At 50.1% G+C, this 25,992-nt stretch overlaps 3 protein-coding genes across 3 annotated transcripts; all 3 read left to right on the top strand.

Annotated features, from left to right (window-relative positions):
• Window positions 1-6,735: 6,735 nt before the first annotated feature.
• On the top strand, window positions 6,736-7,271 carry N7506_001881 (uncharacterized protein; the record flags this gene model as incomplete). Its single annotated transcript, XM_056951177.1, has 3 exons — window positions 6,736-6,965; window positions 7,027-7,044; window positions 7,103-7,271. The coding sequence occupies 3 exons, from the start codon at window positions 6,736-6,738 to the stop codon at window positions 7,269-7,271; spliced, it is 417 nt and encodes a 138-aa protein (XP_056817092.1).
• A 1,287-nt stretch (window positions 7,272-8,558) lies between these two features.
• On the top strand, window positions 8,559-9,608 carry N7506_001880 (actin-like protein 10; the record flags this gene model as incomplete). The annotated part of the gene is made up of 3 exons (XM_056951176.1): window positions 8,559-8,927; window positions 8,985-9,029; window positions 9,312-9,608. The coding sequence occupies 3 exons, from the start codon at window positions 8,559-8,561 to the stop codon at window positions 9,606-9,608; spliced, it is 711 nt and encodes a 236-aa protein (XP_056817091.1).
• Window positions 9,609-18,003: 8,395 nt separating this feature from the next.
• On the top strand, window positions 18,004-23,736 carry N7506_001879 (ankyrin repeat domain-containing protein; the record flags this gene model as incomplete). The annotated part of the gene is made up of 2 exons (XM_056951175.1): window positions 18,004-19,574; window positions 19,668-23,736. The coding sequence occupies 2 exons, from the start codon at window positions 18,004-18,006 to the stop codon at window positions 23,734-23,736; spliced, it is 5,640 nt and encodes a 1,879-aa protein (XP_056817090.1).
• Window positions 23,737-25,992: the final 2,256 nt, after the last annotated feature.

Genomic DNA, 25,992 nt, shown 5'->3' with positions numbered 1-25,992 from the left:
TTTGAGACTCCCACGTGGAATCTCCGGTGGGTACGCGAACGGTTGCTAGATGTGATCTCCTGGCACGAATTGGACGCAACAGGCATTGGCTTTCAACTGCTTCTGTGGCCTTGCATGAAGCCTATTCAATGTTCAATTCAACCGTGACTCTCTCCGCTAGGTGCACTACCGACGACACTGTCCCTGGATCCGGAGTTTTTTGTGCATAACATAGTGGGGGGTTACAGATCAAGTCAGTCTAGAATGCAGGAATTGTTCGCCGACAAGAAAAAAAACCTACTGCTTATGTTGTACTTCTCTTTGGATTACAATATCATTGTAGTGCTGTATCTAGCTCTACAGAATAGGGAGGATGATCCCAAATAGCCGACCTTCACTCTCCTCCTGCATTATCCAAGAGCCCTGCCAGACTGAGCCTGAAGGGGTAGTTCCAGTCATCAAGTATGCAAGTTAGTCGCTCCCGAGATGATGCTAGTGCTCGCTCAAAAAAACGCAGCCGGGCGAGTTGTTTGTCGTGGCGAAGCTGAAGACCATCTCTCTTTGTTCTCAGGTGCGCACCAGCCTCCTCCAAAAGAAGATTCTCCTGCTCTAGCTTCTGGTCGTCGATATGCTTGGACACGCACGACTCCCATAGGCGTCCATATAGTCCGACAAGTCGAGCAGCTGGAAAGGCGAACTTTGGATCGTCGCGTTCAAGATCAGCAAGCACCTTCAGAATGTCTTCAAAGGGCTCGGTGGCCAGGGGGTATCTGGCGTCTGCGTTTTGTTGTGAGGAGGGCTATGGTCGTCAGCAAAGTATTTAAAGCTGATTTTCGTTTCACTTACCAATGGGACGTGGTCAGAGGTTTCTACTGAGTCATCTTTCTCGCCAGGGTTGGGCAAGTCACTGGGCTGCCGATCCCCAATTTCCGTCGAGTTGTTTTGAGCTTCCATTTTGTCCGCAAGAGAAAGCCAAGTGTGTTGGCAGCATCATTTCCACCGGTCTCGGTATCTCTTATAGACGATGCAGACGCATGTGACTATGCATGGGCTTCTAACAGTTGATTGATACGGTCAACTTAGAAATCGATTGCTCTCTGTTGGAATTTTATCAGTTGACTTGATTGAAGGGTGACGCTCAACCAATCGATCAGGGAAAATGATCAAGTCTGACGGCGTTGAGGGTCAGGTATGAACGCTCTTTGAGATGTATATTTCAACCAGACACATTTTGTATCTTTGATGAACGGCTCAGAAATTTACTACGAAGTTTTAGGTCTTATCATCACCAAATGAAATAAAATAAAATAAAATAAAATAAAATACCTTAATGTTCGCAAGTTCGAAAATTGATTGTTGACGACGCGTCCCGCACATCCGACCGTGACTGCAAATCGCTTTCTGCAGTCTGAAAGGACAGACAGACCCACATCAACACAACCACACAACACTTCAATGAGGCAAAAAAAAGTCCGCAAATTTGAGGGATAGAATTGTAGACGCCTTTCGGTGATTCAACGTTGAGTGGCTCGCGTATGAGAAATCAGAAAATGAAAATGAGCCTGACATTGCATTTCCCACACGCCTCAGTTAAAGAGGGCGTCAAGATTCAACAGTTGAACTAGCCAAAATTTCTTGACCGACTCAGCATTCTTTTCTCAACGCCACTCAAAATTGTCACTCTCGCTAAATCTCAAGGCATCAAGAATACCGTTGAAGAAGCTGCGGTAAAATGAAGACAGGGTTCCATTAGGAGAGGTGTTCTCCTTCAATCGAGCAGCGCGCGTAGTCCACAAGCAAAGAACTAGCCCAGAAGCCTATAAGTACGTGCTCTTCCCCCGGCAATTCACTCTACAATTCATCCACCTCACTCCCCAAAGTCGAGCAGGATTTTGTCTGAGTCGCCTGATAAATTATCTGCCTTGGCCCGGTGCTTACCTCCAAACATGTGAGTGATGAAATTTCCCTCCGGTCTGCACGCTCATGATTGACAGTGAACCATTGACATCTCATCAGATGACCCGACGGTATAGCACCCTTTGAGTGCCCAGTACAAGCCACGGCCTCCTTACTGGTCCCAACCTCGTCGCTCCAAATTATCTAGCATGCGCTAGGCAAAGGAGGAGCCCGCCAACAACAGGTGCACATACTAGATTGCAAGGCTCGCTGCATGAAAGCTTGAGGCGTTCATTGTCTCTGACAATGTGAGTGGCCATCGCTTGCGCTAGGCTATGTCAGTTTCTGTGCGGGCTCTTGTGCTCTCAAAAATGAGCGTCCTTGCTGATCTTTGTGTTTTAATGTAGGAGGCCATTTTCACCCGTCAAACAGCCTTGTGGGTAGTCCTTATCGATGCATCAGAGACAAGACCAGGGGCCATTACGACGCGTGCTCCATCGGGTTTTCGGCCTCACCGCCTTCAATCCATGAAGAGCGGAGTTTCTGGCCTTCCGGATATCCATTGCGACTATATACTTGCCATCCTGGTGAGTCCATGAATCCCTATGCTGCCTAAGAGAATGCGCGCTGCGCCGCAACCCGCCTCTTTTGGGATGACGGCAGGAGAATGCGACGGACCAGAAACAACATAGCATGAATACTGTAAGTGATCTGTTGGCGAGCTCATAAGATCGTGAAGTTTACAGTACTGATTGTCTCATATCAAGCGTACACATAGTGCCCTCTGCAAAGTCTGAATGGTAAACCTCCAAAACTCGTCCAAGTGTAAGTCTTGCTGACTGGGATCCTACATTAGGACGCCACTTGTATTCTCATCACTCGAGTCAAGTGCGAAGCAAGCGAAAGCCATGTTTGCTCGAGCTCCCTATACCGATTCGAACGCATGCTATCTATCCGTCCCATTACCCTACTCGCCGCATTGATGATGAGTCGCTGTAAGGAGCAGATCGTGTACCTTGGCCCTTCTCTCAGTCGACTTTGTGCAGTAGGACTTGTGCTGATGTGTGTCAGCATATGAATGCAGGGAAAAAAGCCCCTTTGTGGATTGAATTACTGGCGTGGAACGGGTGAATCTCTTCGTATCTCCCTTCTTTTCAGTCCTGATGCTCCAAAAGACCCGGGGAACTGGTGTTTATGTCTTTCTTGATGGCAGTTGAGCCATATCTTCACAGACAGCCAGATTGTTCGCCAAGTCTGTGTGCAAAGACAAGGTGAGGCATATGTGCCGTCATTTACGGGTTAACATTGTCATCAGCTATGAACCGAGAAAGGAGACCATCCGGTCCCAAGCCACGGTCGAGTCACGGCCGATTTAATTTAAGGGCCAAGGGCCGCGAGCCAGCGATCACCGACCGTTGCTGACCTGTCTGATCCAACACCGCATTGCTCAGCCAAAGCGAGTGGGAAAGGACTAATCGGTCATATATGACGCCCCATCGAGCGCGTGTCAAATTCTGTGGTGTCTTTGCACAAATCATGGTATATTTGATGCTTTCGTACGCATTTTTCTACCAAATCACCAAATCCCGAGCCACATACACAAAAGTCATTATCCTGGACAGCTTTGCAAACAGGTCAGTCAGGTCCAGAGGTCTCATTTTCTCGCTGACATCGTTTTCTAACACGTAGCACGCAAGCAGACTTTTCCAGGAGATGACCCAGTTCTCTGCGTCTTCTACTTTGACTGTCCTTGAGCATTAATTATTTGTCAGATACACCGCGTTTGTGATTGTATATCACTGTTCAAGCACATTATCTGTCAAGGTGGCATTGATATCCGTCACAAGCCCGCCAAGAGCTATCCTCTGCGCGACCTCGGACTATCCATGACAGCCTTTGCTAAAAATTCATACCCTCAATGAGCATTCACCGGTTGCTTTCGGGGGAAAGAGAGACATGGCTGCTGCGGCTCCAAGCCAAGTGGATCAGTCGGTGGAGTCATCTTTACCAGACCTAGTCAAGATGGCGCTTGCTAGACTCAATCGGGCTGATACATATTCTCTTCAAAGTAGGTTATGCTCGATCGCGTGGTCTGGGGTACTACACCCAGTGTGGTGTGGTTGTTGCATGGGTGATTGGCTCGCACTATACATTGATGTTACTAGCGGCAATTACGGACAAACGTGCGACGGTTGGCATGTCTCAAAGGAGCCGACTGAATGGCTTTGAGTCAAGGCCCTCGGTTACTTGGTTGTGTTTGTTGTGAATCCACGTTGTGATTGTAGGCATTCTACGGCATAGTAGGAGTGAGTGACTTGCAAGCCAGCTGAAGCGGCAAATTTGAATGCGCGAGGAACAATCCATCGCATGACCATGGTTATTCGAGCAGCAAAACCTATTTCGAGCGCTCCTCATCAGAGGCTTCTTTGATGCCTAAAATGTGTGATCGTGGGCGTTCGCCTGATTACAGCTTCACTTATTGCGAGAAATTAGCTAGCTTTTAGCATGAAATTGAATCCTGTGGGCTTACGGATGAGGAGTCTCCATTGGTGAAAGTGTCATGCTTGAACAAGAGGATATACATATTTCCGTGTATATGAAGTATATATAGTTACGTGCTGACGCTCACAAAGCCTCTAGGTGCCAGAATAGTACAAATTCCTAATCATACCATGGTTTTTCTTAGAATGTCCCATGCAGTCATCTCTATTGTATATCCAATATTGTCCATGACTTTCATTACCCACTCGTTGTCGTTAAATATCATGTCTTGGTTCCTGGAGCAGTTGAACCCCCGAATTGGGCACGGAAAAGTCGGGCCGAGACCCGGGCCAGAACATGCACAAAAGACGACATTAGTCAGCAGTATGAATGCCACCCATTGTGGTGTGCATAGAAACAGACTTGGTGTGCACTCTACTTCACCGCCTGGCCATTTCCCACCGAACACACGTTCATACTCCCTACTGTCAACGCTCATTCCTACCAGTATTAACGCCATCATCGTTTATCAACACTGTCAACGTTTATCAACACCGTCAACGTTTATCAACACCGTCAACGTTTATCAACACCGTCAACGTTTGTCAACACCGTCAACGTTTATCAACACCGTCAACGTTTATCAACACCGTCAACGTTTATCAACACCGTCAGGGTTTGTCAAGACAACCAACGTTTATCAACATCCACCAACCATCATCGACATTCATCAACGTTCAACACATCCATCAACGCTCATCAACCGCCAACACTCGTGAACGCCCAGTCAACACATCCACAATGCACCGAAATAATCACCTGTGCTCGCTTTATGCTCCAGTGGCAGATAAATTCCATTGCGACGCGAATGCTAGTCAATCCAAAGGATGAAGACAGCAGGATTCGGAATGTGGCACTCTATAACGAAGGATCTTGAATTTACGAATTTGAAATTGGGTTGCTTCTATCTAGAGCTCACTTTATTTCTCCAATGATCATCATTCGAAACACATCATGCGTCATCGAGATGGTGTGCAGGTCTTGGCTTCTTCGAGTACTCTTGAATACTCCAATACTGGTCCCTAGCACCACGTAGAGGTGCCTGCACGAGCTAGAGGGGCTTTTTGTCGCAGATGTCCCTGCGGAGACTCTTGGTGTCGCAGATGTCCCTGCGGAGACTCTTGGTTTCGCAGATGTCCCTGCGGAGACTCTTGGTGTCGCAGATGTCCCTGCGGAGACTCTTGGTGTCGCAGATGTCCCTGCGGAGACTCTTGGTGTCGCAGATGTCCCTGCGGAGACTCTTGGTGTCGCAGATGTCCCTGCGAGGCGCTTTGTTGACGCAGGACCTAGTCTGCGGAGAACTTGGTAATGCAGCGGTCTCCTGCAGAGAACTCGTTGACGCAGCGGTCTCCTGCGGGTCTCAATTGTCATCACAGCGTCCCCCTGCGGAGTTCACTTGGTAACGCAGCGCCCCCCCTGCGAGGATTGTTGTTGACGCAGACCTATCCTGCGAAGCACATTTTTACAGTCACAGGGCTCATTGGCTGTGAGGTAGCGCAAGTCTTACATCGCTGGGCTCGTGGCAGCGACAGCCGTGGCCACGGAGACGCTCAAGCCCGCAGGCAAGAGAGGGACATCGTGACACAGCGGAGTGTGAGGACCGAAGTCCTGATCTTTTGGGCTGGGAATCTGGCCGCTTTTATATCTTTTCGGCTACGCCTCGACCAAGGAACCGGTTGCGCAGTTGGTAGCGAGAATCACTGCCTCGTTATTGTCGTTGAAGACATTTGAACAACGTTGAATCGGTGTTAAGAGACTTTGTGGCCTACAGACTCAAGTTTCAACCCGGATTCATTGCGTTCAAAACCTGCGTTGAGTGTGATGAACCACTTTCATCAACTGTTGAGAAGGCAGTGATACCGCAAGAAAATGATTCTCACATCATTGAAATTGCAATTAAATCGCTCAACGCGGTGGCACTCTACATCTGCCAGTTCTAGCCACGCTCACCGTCTCTTTCATGAAGGTTGAAGTGCTTCAACGGACGTTGAAATATCGCGTCCGAGACTTTGTGGCCAACAGTCACGCTCGATTGTACCTGTGGTTGGCCTGTTCCGTCAAGAAATGACCCCCTTAGGTTGACTGGAATCCATAATGTCGAATCCCTACGTTTTCTGCGGTGAATGCTTTCAGAAATTTCTTAGGCTAAAAGTAAATACCACCTAGACAAGATTTCCATGGATCATCAAACGTTCCCAATGAAGTCGGTCAGCGTGCTTAAAGTCTAAAGCAGACTTAACTTGTTCTGTGGAAATTCCCCAACTATTTTCTAAAATTGTCCATTTTCTTTCTAAGGCTCGCATAAAAAAGAATCAAGTGATGGAGTCCCCCGATCGTGTCCATCGAAATCTTGATCATGGGCCTCGCAGTTATACTGACCAAGTCCTGGAAATGCTGAAAGACAAAACTACAACGAGAGATAAGTTTGGTCCTCCAGATGCGAATGAATGCCACGGCAGTAAGGTTTCATTCAAACGTGGTCGGGAATCGGAGTCAGTCAATGGTCTGTGCCCAGGGCTGCACCGACATGCGAAATATGCAGCTGAGCAGTAAGCAAAAACCCCCAATATTGCTAGTCATCATTGTCGCTGTCTAACGGATAATTTGCAGGCCTGCCGACCGAGTGAAGTAAGTGCACCTTTGATGTCTGGTGGCAAGAGAAAGAAGGGCTGACAGAAGGGCACAGACCAGAGGGCAAGACCCCCAAACGCTTACTGAAGAGAAAGACTGCCGTCGATGTGGAAATCCTCAAAGAGGAGATGGAGGATGTTAAGAAGACGATTGCATCTCTTCAATCGCTTTTGACTGAAAGATACAAGAAAAAGCGGATTTCTTTTGCAGAGGATCTTCACTGAGCAACTCAAGCGTGTCGAGAAGTCCGATGCAATTCCTACAGTATTCTGGTACGGATCTGGAAATAAATCATGAGTTTTTCGAGTGGAATCAGTATCCAAATGTATTGTAGAAGTGTCAATCTGATTTGATAAGACAGCTGTATGACCTGCTTTCGCTGTTCAAGTCCTTGCCGACCAACTTTAGTAATTACCCGTTCCCTAGTCCACTGAAACCTCACGCGTCAGTGGTCAATCAATTTGAGATGTCATCGTTCTCGTGATGGAGTATGTCAATTCTCGTGGTCCGCGAATAGCCAGCTCAATTGAGTTTCGACGACTGTGGATGGACCAGAAAAGGCCACTCTTCGTCTCAGTACTCAGTCCTTTTTTGGGATTCTAGGACCTGCGAAGTGGTTCAAAGAGCCCAGGGTAGGAAAAAGCACGCGATGGAACACAGGAATGGGTTGTGAGTCTTGGGGAGTCATAGATCCTGGCACAGTTCAGATTAAATTGCCTATTCAATGACAAGAGGAGACCACGGGCATGATCACTCAGATTTGATGGATTCTCATGTGACCTGCCGGACGATCATGATCCACCCAGGTTGTGGTCTTCTCTTCCTTCCTGAACTCTATTCTGAAACACCCTAGTCCTTCTTTGGATTAGTGTGTTACAGAGATGTAAAATACCATGTAACACAAAATTACACGGGCGGTGGGATACTCGCGATACGAAATCAATAAAACGGCTTCTACGTCAAGATGAATCACTTTTATATACCACACCTTATATGATTCTATACGAGGTCCTTGATAACCTATGAATCACAACTTTAGTTACCGCAGAAGGTAAAAATGCTATGGGTCTAGACCAAAGACAGACAAAGTCATGACGTAGCTAAATTCTTGCCCAGGTTGCAAGGCATGCACGCATACGTATAAGTATTACAGGTATACGCACTACCTACCTACTATCACCTCAAGTGCTCGCCACAACTTTCGCGAATCTCGAAGATAAAAAAGGCTTCCAAGGTTTCCCTTCCTTTTTTCCTCCATCATCTTCCAAGGTTACATTGTACGGATGGATGAAGAAAAGTTAATTCGATCGCTTGCCAACCAAACGCCAGCTCAAGCGCCTCTCGTCGAAATATTGAGACAATACCTATCTCTCCAAGAAGCGGTTCAGATTCTTGAGCAGTTTCAATCTGATAATTGGCTTCCAAACGGTCAAGTGCTCTGGAGTGGAATGCTTCGTGAACAGGCTCAACAATGGGCTGATAGGCATCGACTTCAGACTTTGACCACAGCAATGGGGCCACTTATGGATGTAAAACACCCAAATTGCTTGAAATTGAGGAAGAATTCTGAGCAATGGAGTAAATATGTCCATGGTGCTTCCGCGATATTTGCCTGGCGCATAGCCAAGGGTGAAGAGGTCACGCTGCTTTCACCTCCACCACCAGAGCGATTTCATCCGTCGGGTCTGTCTTACTACCAAGTCATCGAAGAGCCCATAATTCGAGGTTTATTTGGTCAGAACGCGGTCCACAAAATCAATATTGTTCATCCTTTGATCAAGGAAAGTGATGAATTTTTTTACGAGCTATGGCCGAATGACAGAAGCAACAAATGGGTGGAACGATTTGGATTAAGGGCTTGCAAGATGAAATGGAGGCAAGTAAGACACAGCGAGGATAAAACAAAATTGCAAAGCTTGATGGCTTTCCCGAAACAGCACCTCTCCTCTACTGAGGAGTTCAAAAACTTTGAACAACACAAGGTACGCCATATTAGATCTTTTGTCATCTCCAGCGAATTACCGCTTATAATATTATCTTTCATCTAGGTTGCCTATATTCAGCCTATCTACAGTATTTCACTACTGTTGGTATTCCTGTTTACTCTACTTAAGATACCGGTAGTGATATTGTTTGGTTTGTTATACTTACTTCTCGAAAAATCGTGGAATGAGAATAATGCAACAAAGGAAGACAAAATGATACTCGAAACGTCAGCGGCTACTCCAATTATGATTTCAGCTGAAACTACCAAAACCGAACAGCCTACCGAAACTTCAAGACAGGGAGCGAGTTGTGAAATGAAAGCCCGCGTAAAGAGTCAGAAGAAGGCCGCGAAAAAGATAAAAAATGAAAAGAAAGCTTGCACGAAGAGACAGAAGAAGGCCGCGAAGAAGATAAAAAGGGAAAAGAAAGCTCACGCGAAGGCACAGCAAGAGGCTATAAAGAAGCTCAAGGACGAAAAGAACACCTCCCATAAAACACAGCAGGAGGCCGGGAAGAAGATAAAAAGGGAAAAGAAAGCTCACACGAAGGCACAGCAAGAGGCTGCGAAGAACTGAAACCTCTTGCTGTGAAGAACTTAAACATATAAAAACAATTGAAGGATATCACGCACTCGTAATACGGGCGCTGTTTTTAAGCCATTATTTATTACCGTATTGCGATACAGCCAAGCATGTGGGTCAGGGGTAGACTAATCACAGAAGGAATGGCTTCTGGCAAAATAGAGGCTGAGAAAGAATTAAAGAGAGTAAAGAGGTGAAACTGATTTCGAGCGCGTCTGTACCACTAGATCTCCCGAACACTCGAGTACTCGGACACGCCTGGATCAAGAGGTGAAGGTGGTTGATGTTAAACACAATCAAAATGTCCTGCAAGAACAGAACGAGATGCTCCATGAGGAAGTGAAAGCGTTACGAGCACAGGTTGAAAGCGCCCCTGCAGTCACCGCGACTAGGACTTGGGCAACAGTCGCAGCCACTGGCGATAATGCCACACCCTCGCTGAGCCACCAGAAACCCGAGAAAGAGCAAAACTGCGTCCGAATCAGCACCCAGAGAGCCTTTGTAGACCCAAGTGATAATGACAACAACGACGGGAACGCTTTTGGGCGATATCTCCCCATAGATACACACACACACACACACAATTCATTAACGCCCGGCGGCTGAGCCGAGAGGGCAACTATCACTAAGCTACCAGTACATGCATGTTTGGGTATACGCCGTGTCTCTTTGGAGCCCATACAGTAATCCCTTCCGTATTTCCCATTTCAGATTTCAATCTCATAGACGGTCCCTGTGGTTAGTATTGGTTAGTAGACTGGCTTGAAGGCGCTTCTTCAAGTGTTCAACATCCTATCTTCGGCAGTTGAAGCGCGTCTACCGTCGATCACAAGGTGTTGGGGTTAGTAAGGTGAGGTGTTCTATCAGCTCGTCGGCAGGTCTAGGTGGCCTCCAGTCGGCCCGTAGCGATGGCGAATCGTATTGACGCTCGCACTGCTTCCACATTCGGCTTCCACTCTTGATCATCGGAGGGTGACTTCCCTCCCAGGAAGAAGGACAGGTTCCCTCGGTGTGTATCGGTACATTGTAACATATCCGTCCGGTGCGCGGTCCACTTCCGACATCGAAACAGAAAGTGGTCTACTGTCTCTCTTGCTTGTCCACATGCACATTGATCTGTCTCGGCGGCATTGATCCGAAAGAGATATCCATTGAGTCTTGCCATGCCGGTGCGAAGCTGGGCCAACACGCTCGCCTCTTTCCACGACAATCGGTCATACAGCTGTCGCGTGTGTTTCCCTGGGAGTGCTGTGTCCACTCGTCGGGAGTGTCTCCCTACATTCTCGGGCAACTCGCTTTTGGGGACTGCTTGGGCACGCGCAATCTTCAGAGTCGTCGATTTCATTTTGGGGGCCTATACTTGCGGGATAGCATCTTCTTGCGTCGCGGCTCTCGCCTGCTCTTTCGCCAGCCCTAGTAGTTTGTTGTCCTCGATAGTGGGGATCCACCGGACGTTGATCTGATTTCCATGCCTCTGCATTCTGCTCGTCAACTTGTAGATTTGACAGACAAATCCCTGGCCCGACTGTTGTCGCGGGTTCGTCAACGTCAGAGCCGCCGCTTTGTTGCTCGTGTTCAGGGTGATCCGAAAGTCTTTCACTGCCGCGAGTGTCTTCAGTGTATGCACTATAGCCGCCAGCTCTGCAGAAAACGGATTGTGTTCTGTCCTCGCGCTCAGCGTGACAGACAAGGTCTTCAGTCTCACTTTCCGCTGGCGTGGTGGTTGTTTCTCGATCGCCACTCCAAACCCGACCAGTTCATTCCGCGCCGAGCTGCTGAACGCGATCTGCATTGATCCACCTGGTACAGTAGACCCTTCTGGAACGAGCTCGTCATCTATCTGCACTCGTGCCTCCCATGGTGCCAGTGTGAACGGGTTGATGGTCTCCAGCGATTCCATGTCGATGTTTTTCAGCGCGTCTGCTACTTGATATAGTGGTGAGCGGTGGTATCTCCTGAATTTCCTGATCCGATCTGTGCTTCTGCGCAGAGGATTGGTTTCTGGCAGTGTGTGGAGGTCTGTCCACATCTTCACGGCTCGTCTCCAGAATCGGTGTCGTGCCGTGGCGATATGGGCCTCGGCCTCTGCCACGCTGGTCGCAACGGTGAGGAACGTGCCCACAATTGCTTGCGCTCCTACCCTTTGCACCCGGTTGATCGGACCCATGTTTTGGTTCTTCAAGGCGTGCATCCAGACATTCGAGGCATAATCCACCACTGGAGCTACCGTCGACGAGAACAGCTGCCGCGCTGTTGCTGGGGAGAGACCTCAGAGTCGTCGAAGCTCCATCGCTGCCTCCAGATCTTTGGACGCTGCCCTTGCAATATGCTCCTTGTACTTCAGTCTCGTGTCCATCAGCACCCCTAGGATTTTGACCTTGTCCTTAGGCGCGACCGTCTGTCCCTTGATAGTGAACGGCTCTTGGTCCACTTTGCGAGCATTGGGTGCGAAGTGTATAATCGCCGTTTTGTCTGCTTCAAAGGTTGCTCCGCTCCTCTTCTCCCAGTCGAGCGCTTCACTGACGATGGTCGTGATACCGTCCCGGTTTCTCTGCACAGTTGGTCCTGTCACCCACGCGGTAAAGTCATCCACGAAAGCAATCGCTCCTCCCTGGCTGTCGATCTGTCTCTGCACGAGGTCGGCGTTGAAGAAGAGAAAGAGGATCAGAGACAAGGGCGAGCCTTGCGGCAGTCCAGCTTGTGGCAGGTCTTGAACTTCCGATGATTGCCCATTGATCTGGATGGTCGCCGTCCGTCCAGAGCAGAACGCCTCAACCCAGCGGAGCAGGCCCTCCGGTATGCCTCGTGCTCTCATCCTTTGAAGCAGTCGTTCTTTGCAGACTCCATTGTATGCCCCTTTCACGTCGAAGCTGATCAGGCTCAGCACCCGTCGGCCGCGCCACGCCGCGTAGATTTGCTCTTGCAAGAGCAGGAGTGCCTGGTCGGCGGACCGCTGTTTTCGGGCACCGAAGTGACTGGTCGGGAGCAGGCCGTGGGTCTCCACTGTGTGCGAGATCCTTTCTGCCACCACTGACTCCAGGATCTTGCCTAGCGTCGCAAGGAGTGAGATCGGTCTCCACGCCTTAGCAATAGTGTAGTCTTCCTTGCTCGGTTTTCTCAGTGGGATGATCTTCGCGTGTCTCCACTGTTTCGGGAGCGTGCCTTCTCCCAGTGACGTCTGAAAAAGGTCGAGAACACGATGTTTGACCGTAGGCCAGGTCATTTTCCACACTATGGCCGGCAGGCCATCCTCACCTGGTGCCTTCCATGACTTCGTTGCGAACAACTGTCGCTCTACCTCTTCCATGATGATGGCTAGCATCTCTATCGGCGCTCTTTGTGGTCTAGTCCCTTCGTCGTCAATGCTGTCCGGCAGTGGCGGGAAGAATTTGGTCAGTAGTTCTTCCGCCTGCTCCTCGTGATCGGTGGTAACCGTTCCATCTGCTTTGACGAGCTGTGGAACCTTCCCAAAGGCTGCGTCTTCACCTGCCTTCAGATACTTGGCCGCTTTCCAGATGTCGTCGTTGTCGGCCAGAAACTAGTTCCAGTGTTTCTTCTTTTGTTTCCGAATCGCGTCGTGGTATTGCTTCGCCGCGCTTGCGGCCATGCCCTCCAGCTCTGGCACCTTGCGCCCTGCCCGTCGCTCTGCGCGGGCGTGGTTTCTCCAATGTGTGTAGATTTGACGCAGTTGCGTCAGGTCCGCCGTCCACCATCGCTTTGCGTGCGGTGACGGTTTGGCCTTCGGCGTCAACGCACGAACAGCTTCCGACACCGCGTGCATCAGCCGATCGGTTTTTTGCTGTACGGAGCCTTCCACCGGAGTGGCAGCTAGCGTGCTCGCGATTCTGGCATTGATCTCTTTCCACGGTGCATTCTTCAGCAGCAGTCTATCTGTCTGCGTTGGAGCCGTCCAAGGCGCATCAAGAACGGTTTCCATGGTAACATGATCCGAACCGTGCTCTGTTCCGTGGACCGCACATTTGAACATCGAATCTGTCAGGTTTTCCGAGGCGAGAACGAGGTCGATGGTCGACTCGCAGTCCCCCGAATATCCTTAGCCATGCCATGTCTTGGTGCCTCGTTTGAGCAGGCTGCTGAGTCCAAACTGGTTCATTAGATCGATGATCGGATCCGCTTCGCCTTGTCTGACCGAGGACACCTCGTCTCCTCCCCACAGTTGATCATGGCGGTTAAAGTCCCCCATGATCATGACCTCCACCAACGTCCCTGAGCCCCGCCGTGCTTTAGTGATTGCTTTTCGAAGGTGATCGCATGCGTCGTTCAAAGCAGTGGCGTTACCTCCTTCCACATAAACCGATGCCACCAAGATACGTCGCTCCGGAAGCCGAATGACGGCTGCCGTCAGGTCCGGCGACTCGATCGGTACTTGCTCCACTTCCACATCCCTATTCACCCACAACATGCTTCAAACCGCCCATCTCCCCTTTCTCCACACGGAGGGAACCATCTTGGTCCATTTGTGATGTCCCATCGGGGTGTTCAAGAGCCGGCCTTGAATCCTCCTCGCCTGGGGTTCCTGGATCGCGAGTGCCACTGCGTTTTCGGTATCCTTGTCGTTCATGAGGCTTTCCAGCACTGCACCCTGTTTCCTCACATTCAGTTGCATCACTCGGAGCGTCTTATTCATTGCGTGGCGGGTAAAGCTTCCGACAGTTTCTGCTGAACGATTCATGAGGGCCCCCGCATGGAGCGCACTTCGGAACTGTCTGGTCGCAGCTACTGTGGCGATGGCCTTCTGCGGCGCACTTTGCACATCTCTGAGTGTTCTTGCACTGGAAAGCCTTGTGGCCGATCTCCTGGCAGTTGTAGCACTGCATCGGTCGAGGTCGATGCTCGAAGGTACTGGTCAGGCCGGATTCTCCTCCAGCGTGGAAGAACCCGTCGGCTAGCAGTCTCCGTGCGTCACTGCCTCTAGTGAGGTAAACGACCATTGACCCATATGCCTTCGCGCTCTCCTTCTTGCTAAGCCATGCGATTTTCGCAACGGTGGCTTCGTTCTCCTCACTGAAGGCGGCTGTTGCTCCGGCACGGATCTCCTCTTTGTCATCCAGCACTGCGGCTTTGTTCACGCTGTCGACTTTGATAGGGTAAAGCTCATCCCGAAGGACCCGTGCTCCTGCGCCGATTTGGGATTCTGCCACTTTCTTGACCAGTTGGTGTTCGGCTTCGTCGCGGCACGCTATTCTGATTCGATTCGTATTCTTCGCATCCACAGTGACGGCGCGACAACGCCAATGCGTGTGGTCTGGGGTTGCTCGGATCTCTGTCTCGACTGCCGCCCGGATCAAGGCTGCAGACATTCTCTCGTTTTCGTTCTCTACCATCTTGGATGTGTCAATGGTACAATAGAGGGTGTCGGTGAGCGTGGTTGGTGTTTTGTTCGATGTCGAGAGACTCCGTATGTTACTCGGGTGGCTGAGCGGGGGAGTGCGGGCGACATCGGTGTAGGACGGGGAACCTGTGAGTGCGGGGGCGCTGATTTCTTCACGTAGGGATTGAATTTCTCGTAGGATTTCATCGTGGCCATTCCGGGTGCATGCTTCGGAGTTGCATTGCGATGTCGGGGTCCTATCCGTCAGGTTTTGTAGCTCGTGTCGGACCTCAGTGAGGGCAGCGCTAAATTCTTCCTTGGTTCTCTGAAACTCTTCTTGGGCCTTCTGAAGCTCTTCTCTATGTCGCTCGTCTCGCCGTCGGATCTCTTTCCTGAGTTCGACCAACTCCTTCACCAACTTGCTGACATCCAGCTCGTTACTCTCGGTCGCGGAGTCATCCGAGGTTGCCCCATCGGGCTGGAATTCGGGCTCGGTTCTCTGCTTGTGCTGAGCTCGCGTCTTTCTCTGTTCATTGTCGATCTCTTGTTCTTGGGCATAGTTTCTTGGTGGTCTAGTCGTTCGTTTCGGTCTCGACAATCGCGGTGGTGAATTTTCACGTTCGTCGCGGTCCGGCGGTTCAGGGGTTCGCATCGCGGCCCGTCCCGCCATTTATCTCAATCAGTACAGGAAATCGGTATTGTAGCCACGTGGCTCTCCCGGCGTCTCGTAGCAGCGATTTTTTCAGGATCCTGGTAACACAAACACGTTATCGAGAACGTTTACCGGGCTCTAGTACAGTAGGATTCACATGCTACAACACTACCCTTCAATTTCCGCGCTGAGAAGCTTCGGCTAAAGCAGCTCTCACCTGAATTTCAATCCCAGTCACATCTACGAGACGAGACGACCAACGATTAGAAGGCACTATTCCGAGATAGAACATCTTCACTACCTGTTGGGAGCCCCCAATCAGGGACTGGAACTATATTCAATCACTACTTAACAAGGGAAATTCGATTCGGTTAGTCCCATGGGACTTAAAGATATGTTATTTAGTCTAATAGCCTACGATAAATGACGATAGCCTCTAAATCCGAAAATGAGGTGCCACGAGAAGACAATCAATCCCCGAGGTTAGGTAAAAGTCGACAGGAATGACATAACAATGCCCCAGTCTCAGTTGCCTCGCTTGACCTTCACACATCACGGCCAATGGAATTCCTCGCAAAAAGTTTATAGGAATCAAAAATGTGACGTTGGTTACGAGGATTGACTGGAGGCAAGCAATTCGCTTCATCTTATAATTCATATCCTGCCAGTGTCAGCAGCATTCTAGATTTTCAAGTTTTTGACTTACGCCAAGTCCGAGCTCCTCCAGCAGAGGAAATACTAGCTGCTCAGTTTTGGCAGAATGATAAAGTCTGTCACCCAGCTCGCTTATCTTATAGTCTACTTCGTTGGTAGCAAGACCAATGGACCAAGCGGCGATTTGACGTCTCAGAGCCCTCGCCCTTGGGGGAGACAAAGTTGGCTTCCCAAAGACGTATTGTCGAGGGCATTGTGTTCTAAAGAAAGGTATCCGATCTATCGTGGCGTGCGATACCTATTAGTGACATTCTGTGAGTCCGATTCTCAATCCCTAGACTTACCATCGGAGCGGCCTTGGAGCCCATCTGCGAGCTTCCTGGTCCACGCTGCATGAAAAATTTGCTCAGGGTACAAATCTATTGAAGAGAGATGAAGCCACCGCTCCATAAACAGAAGTACTAGAGCACAACGGTTGCCTTTATTTACGTGGCAGAAGAATAGCAGTCCAGATGATGGTGACCAAATATTAGCAGAGCTATCCACCGTCAAATGGCTGGGAAAAGCCATGGAAGACTAGAATGCGCACAGGTCGAACAATTTGTTCTCTTACAGGAATCAAGACTAAGGCCGATTAGGAGAATATGGCCAAGAATCACCTATTATATTCCACCGTCACATTCTGGGCAAAGGAGCAGCTGCAATCTGTGCAGTTTTATCAATTATTCGTTATTGCGGTCTACAGATCAGGCAGTATTTGTAATTTATCCTTGATGTTGATTGAGTGGAGCCACGAAAGCGGCCCAACTTTGGCGCCCAACTCGCGAATACAACTCAAGGAGTGCGTGTCGTTTGAGAAAACGGTAATACTCCTAGCAAATTATTTTCTGGGCTTTTCCATAATAACTCTCGCTTCTTTCATCTAGTTAGTCCTGAAAACACTAGTGTTTGAGAACGTGTAGCCGCCTAGAGAGCTACACCAGACCGAGCTGACTTTGCAAATCCACTTGGGCCCCAAGGTGACCACGCTATTTGCGTTAACGTGATCCACGGCCGCGTGGGCGACCCCAGACATTGATGTCTTCCTAATCGATCAAAACATGCTCGGCGTGACGGCCCTTTCTCCAACATTGAAAGACTCCATGCAGAACATCCTCCTTGCCGCGTCACTCACTGTTGGAAGTGAAGTTGATGGGTCTTGAAGCTTCACCTTAATTCGTGTGCGACTGGCATTGGACAAGGAGATACGGGCTAGGTCAATACACAATGTATGCACTCTCTCTTAAACAAAATCACAATTGTCAGAGTCACAGGCCCCAATGTTTACACAAATGTGTCAACGATCGGTGGATCGGTAAGGTCTCGTACGTAGCAATGGATTATCACTAAACACCATGTTGTTGTAGCATGTGTATATTGGTTGTATTGTTGTGGAGTTGTGTGGTTCACATTCCAGTGATATAGATACAGGTCTAACCCTAATGCAGGAGTAGTGCGTATCAGGATGACAGGACAATACCATCAAAACAGGTGCTCCAACAGCCAATCAGGAATTTTCGACGCTAGCACCCTCTGCAGCTGACTTCCCCTCATCCGCAAGTTGAACCTGTGGCAACTTCTGAAAGCCCCATCCCATCAAGGGAATTACGCAGGACCGTGAACAGATCTACATATCCCACTAGCCGTCCTCTTCATCTGCACTTCCAAAAAACTTCGATTGTCTTCATTGTGTACCACACGCAGTCTCCCTGATGGCCCTTCAATTGTCCCAGAGAGTAAAGCTTCAGGGGGCAGACCCAGCAAACTCCCTCAATACAGCGTTGGAGAATTTTCAGAATATCTTGACAGACGAGCAGAAGGGAGAATTCCGAGGAAACTCCACAACCCCGGATATTGGGAGCGTCATCGAGTTTGTCGCACAAATCGATGCTAAGAATAGTAGCATGACCAGGAGATGTGTGGCTCCTCGGCTGTGCACCTTTTTGGAGGCAACGCAGCAGTTCGTCGGTGTTGTTGACACATTCGTGAGCTGTAATCCGGCAATCGCTGCCCTCGTCTGGGGTGGTGTAAAAACTGCCATATTGACGGCGAGCAATGTCGCGTCTTATTTTGACAAAGTTACTAGCATGATCATGGGCATCGGCAAAACCTGTCCAACATATCAACTGTTTGGCTTACTCTATCCCGGCTGCATTGGTCTCCAACGTGCGCTTTGTGATTACTATGCCGTCATCATTGATCTGTGCGTAAAGATCATCGAAGTCTCCCGTCGGACCACTCTCAAGCAAACTCTTTCGTCGATGCTGCTCCCATTTGATTCCGAATTTAAAATGTTGCTGGATCGACTTGAGGAGGCTAAAAATGAGATACGACTGCAGACATCACTCGCATCAAAGCAAGCAGACCAAGAAGCAAAACAGCTGCTTGAATATGAAAGACAACAAAATTCAAAGTTTCGACCTTCGGCCCTGAAATTCTTCCAAACATCACTGAAACAACAGGCCGAGGCAAAAACATTACGAACTGATAGGAGAAGAAGGGAAAAAGCGACATTGAAGATGAGTATTCGAAATAACCTTTCTGTCGTCAACCATGTTTCTCCTTGGAGACAGGCTTTGAGGCAAAGGGTTTCGAACACAGCTGAGTGGCTCCAGAAGGAGTCGGTCTTCTGTAAATGGAAAGAGGATTCACGAACAGTGGTACTTTGGTGTTCAGGAACCATCGGCATGGGTAAAACTGTGCTCATGTCTAATGTGGTGGCTCAGCTGCATGCGGTGCGCAAGAGCAACGAGATCGTATCCTACTACTTCTGTCGCGTCGACGATGAAGCATCTTTATCCGCGCAGAACATCCTTGGAAGTCTGGCTCGTCAAATGATCGACACTCAAATTGATCAAAGCAACTATGAAACTCTACTTGCCTTAGAAGAAAGCAGCCGGGACCTCAGTGCGAATGATGTCATTTCCTTCTTATCATCTCGTCTAGAGGCCGATAAGAAGTACTATGTTATCCTGGATGGTCTGGATGAATGTCAGGACCATCAGATTCAAGCAGTGGGGCAGGCTTTGGCTGAGCTCTGCAGCAGTCTTCTTGAAGGACTCAAAATCCTCTGCACAGGCCGGCCTGGCCTTGAAAGGAAAATGTTCAAAGGGAGCAGACCGCAGTATACAGTCATTGTGAATAAGGGAAAGGTTGAGTGGGACATAGATCGCTATATTACCGCAATCTTGGGTAGGTGCCTGGAAGAGAAACTTTTGACTCTCCGGGACCCAGAGCACATCACAAAGATATACAGTGCTCTACGGGACAGGAGCGACGGAATGTGAGTATTCAAATACCACCTAGCCGGAGACCTATGGGAGGGACAGGTTTCATGACCCGCAATCGTAAATGCATGGCTAACTTAAAAACATAGGTTTCTTTGGGTTGGTCTCTGCATCGACGAGCTTTGCACACAGAATTGTGATGATGACATCTTGGGTGCACTGAAAAATCTTCCACTCGCCTTATCTGAACTCTATGATCGAAAACTTCGTCGTGTCCGAGAAGGACGGGCGACCAGGCAGGCAATGAAAGTACTTGAATATTGTGGGATAGTGAAACGGCCAATGACAGTTATGGAATGTCGAGAGGCCCTTAGCCTTTCGCTAGATCAAAAGGCTTTTGACCACGGAAAGATGCCCAACAACATGCATAAGATTTTCAACGGTTGCTATGGATTAATATTCGTCGACGAAGAGCAAGACACTGTACATTATGTGCACCACAGTGTGAAACAATATCTTTTTATCACCAACGATGTACACGAGGCGCGATTTGACAGAGCAGGACTTGATCGGCATTTTGGGCTCCTTTGCATGACGTATCTGGATTTCAGTAACTTCAAGCGTCAACTAACTAGATTTAAGAAGGGTTCTGGTACTCCCCTCAACCCCGCCCATCTTGGTACCCTCCCTATATACACTTCAAGCAGAGTGAGCAGTATGCTGGCTCAAAAGATTCTTTTTCAACATCGCAACCTGCGCAATCGCAGTACTCGAGAAATCGAGAGGACGGCGCGAGATATCGTTGGAGATGGGGAGTCTGCACGGCTGAAGTTTGAACTTCAGGAGCAGGGATTTCAGTTTCTAAATTATGCTAAGGATTACTGGCTCTATCATCTAAGTGATTTCACTGATGATGTTAGCAGTAAGACATGGCAATTGTTTTGCCGATGTGTGGAAGGGAATGACAATGCTGCATGCAGACCTTGGAACCCGGAGCAACAGAACTCCGCCAAGACAGATATGCCGAACGCGGTGCAATGGCTATTGTCCAATGGAAATTACGCATTACTTTTATATTTCGGGAAACATCAACCTTATATTCTGTCCAACAGATTGAAGCATGAAGTTCTTCGTCGCGCCAACATTCACGATCGTTATCGTTACACTAAGGTGTTTCTTCAGCTTGAGAATACCAGCGACATCGTGGATCATGGATTGTCATATGCTGCTGCAGATGGATGCAATCTTTCTTTGTCACTGTTGCTCGAAGCAGGAGCTAACGTTGAAGTTATATTTAACGGCCGAACAGCCCTTCAAGGAGCAGCAGGAGGCGGTCACCTCGAGGTCGTACATGCATTGATGGCAGCGAACGCCGGTGTCAACTCAGCTCCTGATCCAAAGTACGGCCGAACAGCTCTCCAAGCAGCAGCGGGAGGCGGCCACCTCGAAGTCTTACAGGCACTGCTGGCAGAGAAAGCCCATGTCAACGCAGCACCAGCGGAATATAGCGGCCGAACAGCTCTCCAAGCAGCAGCGGGAGGCGGTCACCTCGATGTCGTACAGGCACTGCTGGCAGCGAAGGCCAATGTCAACGCAGCACCTGCTACAAAGCGAGGCCGAACAGCTGTCCAAGCAGCAGCAGAGGGCGGCCACCTCGAGGTCGTGCAGGCACTGCTGGCAGCCAAAGCCGATGTCAACGCAGCTCCTGCTACAGAGCACGGCCGAACAGCTTTCCAAGCAGCAGCAGAAGGCGGCCACCTCGAGGTCGTGCAGGCACTGCTGGCAGCCAAAGCCGATGTGAACGCAGCACCAGCGGAACATAGCGGCCGAACAGCTTTCCAAGCAGCAGCAGAAGGCGGCCACCTCGAGGTCGTGCAGGCACTGCTGGCAGCCAAAGCCGATGTGAACGCAGCACCAGCGGAACATAGCGGCCGAACAGCTCTCCAAGCAGCAGCGGGAGGCGGTCACCTCGATGTCGTACAGGCACTGCTGGCAGCGAAGGCCAGTGTCAACGCAGCACCTGCTACAAAACAAGGCCGAACAGCTATCCAAGCAGCAGCAGAGGGCGGCCACCTCGAGGTCGTGCAGGCACTGCTGGCAGCCAAAGCCGATGTCAACGCAGCACCTACTACAAGCCAAGGCCGAACAGCTCTCCAAGCAGCAGCAGAGGGCGGTCACCTCGAGGTCGTGCAGGCACTGCTAGCAGCCAAAGCCGATGTTAACGCAGCACCGGCGAGATATAGCGGCCGAACAGCTCTCCAAGCAGCAGCGAGAGGCGGTCACCTCGAGGTCGTGCAGGTACTGCTAGCAGCCAAAGCCGATGTCAACGCAGCTCCTGCTACAGAGCACGGCCGAACAGCTTTCCAAGCAGCAGCAGAAGGCGGCCACCTCGAGGTCGTGCAGGCACTGCTGGCAGCCAAAGCTGATGTCAACGCAGCTCCTGTTACAGAGCACGGCCGAACAGCTTTCCAAGCAGCAGCAGAAGGCGGCCACCTCGAGGTCGTGCAGGCACTGCTGGCAGCCAAAGCCGATGTGAACGCAGCACCAGCGGAACATAGCGGCCGAACAGCTCTCCAAGCAGCAGCGGGAGGTGGTCACCTCGAGGTCGTGCAGGCACTGCTGGCAGCCAAAGCCGATGTCAACGCAGCACCAGCGAGATATAGCGGTAGAACATCTGTCCAAGCAGCAGCAGGAGGCGGTCACCTCGAGGTCGTGCAGGCACTGTTGGCAGCCAAAGCCGATGTCAACGCAGCTCCTGCGGAATATAGCGATGGAACAGCTCTCCAAGCAGCAGCAAGAGGCGGCTACATTGAAGTAGTAAAGGCACTGCTGGCAGCCAAAGCCGATGTCAACGCAGCTCCTGCGGAATATAGCGATGGAACAGCTCTCCAAGCAGCAGCAAGAGGCGGCTACATTGAAGTAGTAAAGGCACTGCTGGCAGCCAAAGCCGATGTTAACGCAGCACCAGCGGAATATAGCGGCCGAACAGCTCTCCAAGCAGCAGCGCGAGGCGGTCACCTCCAGGTCGTGCAGGCACTCCTGGCAGCCAAAGCCGATGTCAACGTAGCACCTGCGGAAGATAACGACCGAACAGCTCTCCAAGTAGCAGCAGGAGGCGGTTACCTCGAGGTCGTAAAGGCACTGTTGGCAGCCAAAGCCGATGTCAACGCAGCTCCTGCGGAATATAGCGATGGAACAGCTCTCCAAGCAGCAGCGGGAGGCGGTCACCTCGGGGTCGTGCAAACGCTGCTAGCAGCCAAAGCCGATGTCAACGCAACACCAGCGAGATATAGCGGTAGAACAGCTGTCCAAGCAGCAGCAGGAGGCGGTTACCTCGAGGTCGTGCAGGCACTGTTGGCAGCCAAAGCCGATGTCAACGCAACACCTGAGAAACATAGCGATGGAACAGCTCTCCAAGAAGCAGCGGGAGGCGGTCACCTCGAGGTCGTGCAGGCACTGTTGGCAGCCAAAGCCGATGTCAACGCAGCTCCTGTGGAATATAGCGATGGAACAGCTCTCCAAGCAGCCGCAAAAAGCGGTCACCTCGAGGTCGTGCAGGCACTGCTGGCAGCCAAAGCCGATGTCAACGCAGCACCAGCGAGATATAGCGGTAGAACAGCTGTCCAAGCAGCAGCAGGAGGCGGTTACCTCGAGGTCGTGCAGGCACTGTTGGCAGCCAAAGCCGATGTCAACGCAACACCTACGAAACATCGCGATGGAACAGCTCTCCAAGCAGCAGCGGGAGGCGGTCACCTCGAGGTCGTGCTGGCATTGTTGACAGCCAAAGCCGATGTCAACGCAACACCAGCGAGATATAGCGATGGAACAGCTCTCCAAGCAGCCGCAAAAAGCGGTCACCTCGAGGTCGTACAGGCACTGCTGGCAGCGAAGGCCAATGTCAACGCAGTTAATGTGAAATATGACGGCCGGACAGCTGTCCAAGCAGCAGCAGAGGGCGGCCACCTCGAGGTCGTACAAGCACTGCTGGCAGCCAAAGCCGATGTTAACGCAGCACCAGCGGAATATAGCGGCCGAACAGCTCTCCAAGCAGCAGCGGGAGGCGGTCACCTCGATGTCGTACAGGCACTGCTGGCAGCGAAGGCCAATGTCAACGCAGCACCTGCTACAAAAGAAGGCCGAACAGCTGTCCAAGCAGCAGCAGAAGGCGGTCACTTCGAGGTCGTGGAGATACTGAAAAATTCTGGCGCGAAATGTTAATATGCTGTATTGAAAGTAATCTTCTCCTACAACATGACACACCTTTTTGTCGATATACTTCTAAAGTACTCACTGTCTCTCTGGCAAAGCCTTCGGCTACGTTATAATGTTGAGTCCAGCGGTGAATGAGTTAGGATCTGGTTACTACCTATGAAAACAGGAGGCAGACTCTGACCTGTTTCTCTCAGTTTAGCTTCTTGTCCATCCTGAGCCCCCTTTCAGATCATTCAGCACGGACAGTATGCCGTCATTTCAACTTAGCTTAGTCAGGTCTCATCGCAACTGTAATATTCGGTCATACAACCCTCGTACATATCTTCAACTCAACCCCTAATGCACTTCAAAACGCGCGGCATAATAGCCCCACTCGACGCCGCGCTTGATCAAGTACTTATTTTCCTTGTCCTCATCGATATGGGCTAGGTATAATGCTTCATTGAGAGCGACATCGCAGCCCTTCCTGGCCTCGGCTTTCAGTGGTTACCAAACCACGACTGCTATCAGCGACTATAATCTCCTAGATACGCCTCAGAAACATAGGTTAGTAATATTGACCGAAGAAGTAGTCCGGTTGATGCGACTGTCTGCGCGGCTTATGCTGGAATAAAACTGGTGATCGCAATGAAATGGCAACTCATTTCGGCCATAAATCCGCTATGTGGTTCTAGTCTACCAAGTCCTTACTTGTCTACTTTATAGATCCGTCCGCGGATCATACCTGGCATGTCTTCATGTGATTCTAAAATCCCGCCAGTCTGCACATATCTCACCAGGATCTCCAGAACTCCCGGTAATGCTTGTGGTGCTTCTTTAACAAGGATTTGGCCAATAATGAGGACCTGAATGAATTCAGTCAGCGCATCAGAGCATATACCATTTTGCGGGTGGGAGGCTCTGCAGACACCGCTTCTTCAGCCTCTGCAAGTATTTTTTTGATCTAGCTCTTGAAGCATGCGCTGGATCGCAGCTGAAGCATCGCATTCATAACCTGCCCTGCGGAACCTGGTACTGTAATCTTTGACAGCTTCGTCTCTTAGCCCAGTAAGGTTGTGGTCTTCCATAACTTGGTCATTGGGTGGCAGAACCATTGCTGAGGCTGTGGTTGGGTTGGGCGTGTCTTGTTGCGGGGAAGATTGTATCCCATAGAAGTTGATGTTGATAGGCTGACAGTTTTCTGGGGTGTCTACCATCTTGTTTTTATAAGATTGTTAGCTCTTCAGCCTGTGTCGCTCTTCCATATATAGTTCTTCACGGAAATTTTAGGGACGTCTCCATGAGACTGCAAGGCGCCACCTTTCTCTACAAAGGCGATCAAACCCTTCAGTTGATAGCTCCTCAATTTATAATGCTTTTTCCCGTGGGGGTCTTGCCAGCAATGTGAGCCGAGATGGCATGAGGAGGATGAGCAACGCATCAAGTTGTAAACACCTCGCCAAATCGATTCTTGACCGGATACCTTTTCTTCGGCCTCTAGTTGAGCGTCTCGCTCGTTGAGCATTCGTTTGGTGACCGAAGACCTTCCTCTTTTCTCGACCCTACCGGCTGCAGTTTTGGAAAGACGGTCGTCCTCAACATATTTAAAGGTAATACTTAGCCTCAGTTTCTTGCCTCGACGAGACAGTTCGCCCCACTTCGGAAGCTGCTTTTCAACGGCAGTCCAATCGATGTTGAGATGGTCAAACCGTCTCATCAGGTCGCGTTGGGAGCGATCATTCACCGACACAGCGATCGAGAAGTCGTCCGATCTTACCCTTCCTTTATCAGCCAGTACGTACTTGGGGCTAGGGCTATATCCTCTTCAGTGTCTCGAGTAACACTTTCTTATTCACCGTAACTTTCCACCCTATCGTATACTGGATGCAGCTCGCCGGAAGATCGTCACTCAGCATCTCATCGTGCCACTCAGATAGCTGGAGCAGTCTGGGTCTTTCGGGTTGGAGTTGAGACAGGCCTTCCATATCATGCTCAAAGTGATGGTCGGGGGAAGGGTTGAGCCCACAGCTTGACCCTGGCGTGGGTCCGTAGTATCCTGGAGTAGGGGCATATTGCGAATCTTGATCTCCAGTTTCGAAGTCATTCGGTTCAAAATCATGATTATCGGTATACAAATCAGCAGTCATCGTCCTTATTTTCAGGCTCTAACAGATTCAAAGTCAGCATGATCACGACCAGTCAGTTCAGAAGATGCTAGCCCCCTATTGGAAGGCTATCCTGTTGAATGAAGCAAATACAGTAGTTTTCGAAATCAGCTATACC

Source organism: Penicillium brevicompactum (genome assembly GCF_028827555.1).
Source record: "Penicillium brevicompactum strain IBT 35665 chromosome Unknown utg000001l_segment0_segment0, whole genome shotgun sequence".
Taxonomy (NCBI): domain Eukaryota; kingdom Fungi; phylum Ascomycota; class Eurotiomycetes; order Eurotiales; family Aspergillaceae; genus Penicillium; species Penicillium brevicompactum.
This window is presented reverse-complemented; position numbering and strand designations above follow the sequence as displayed.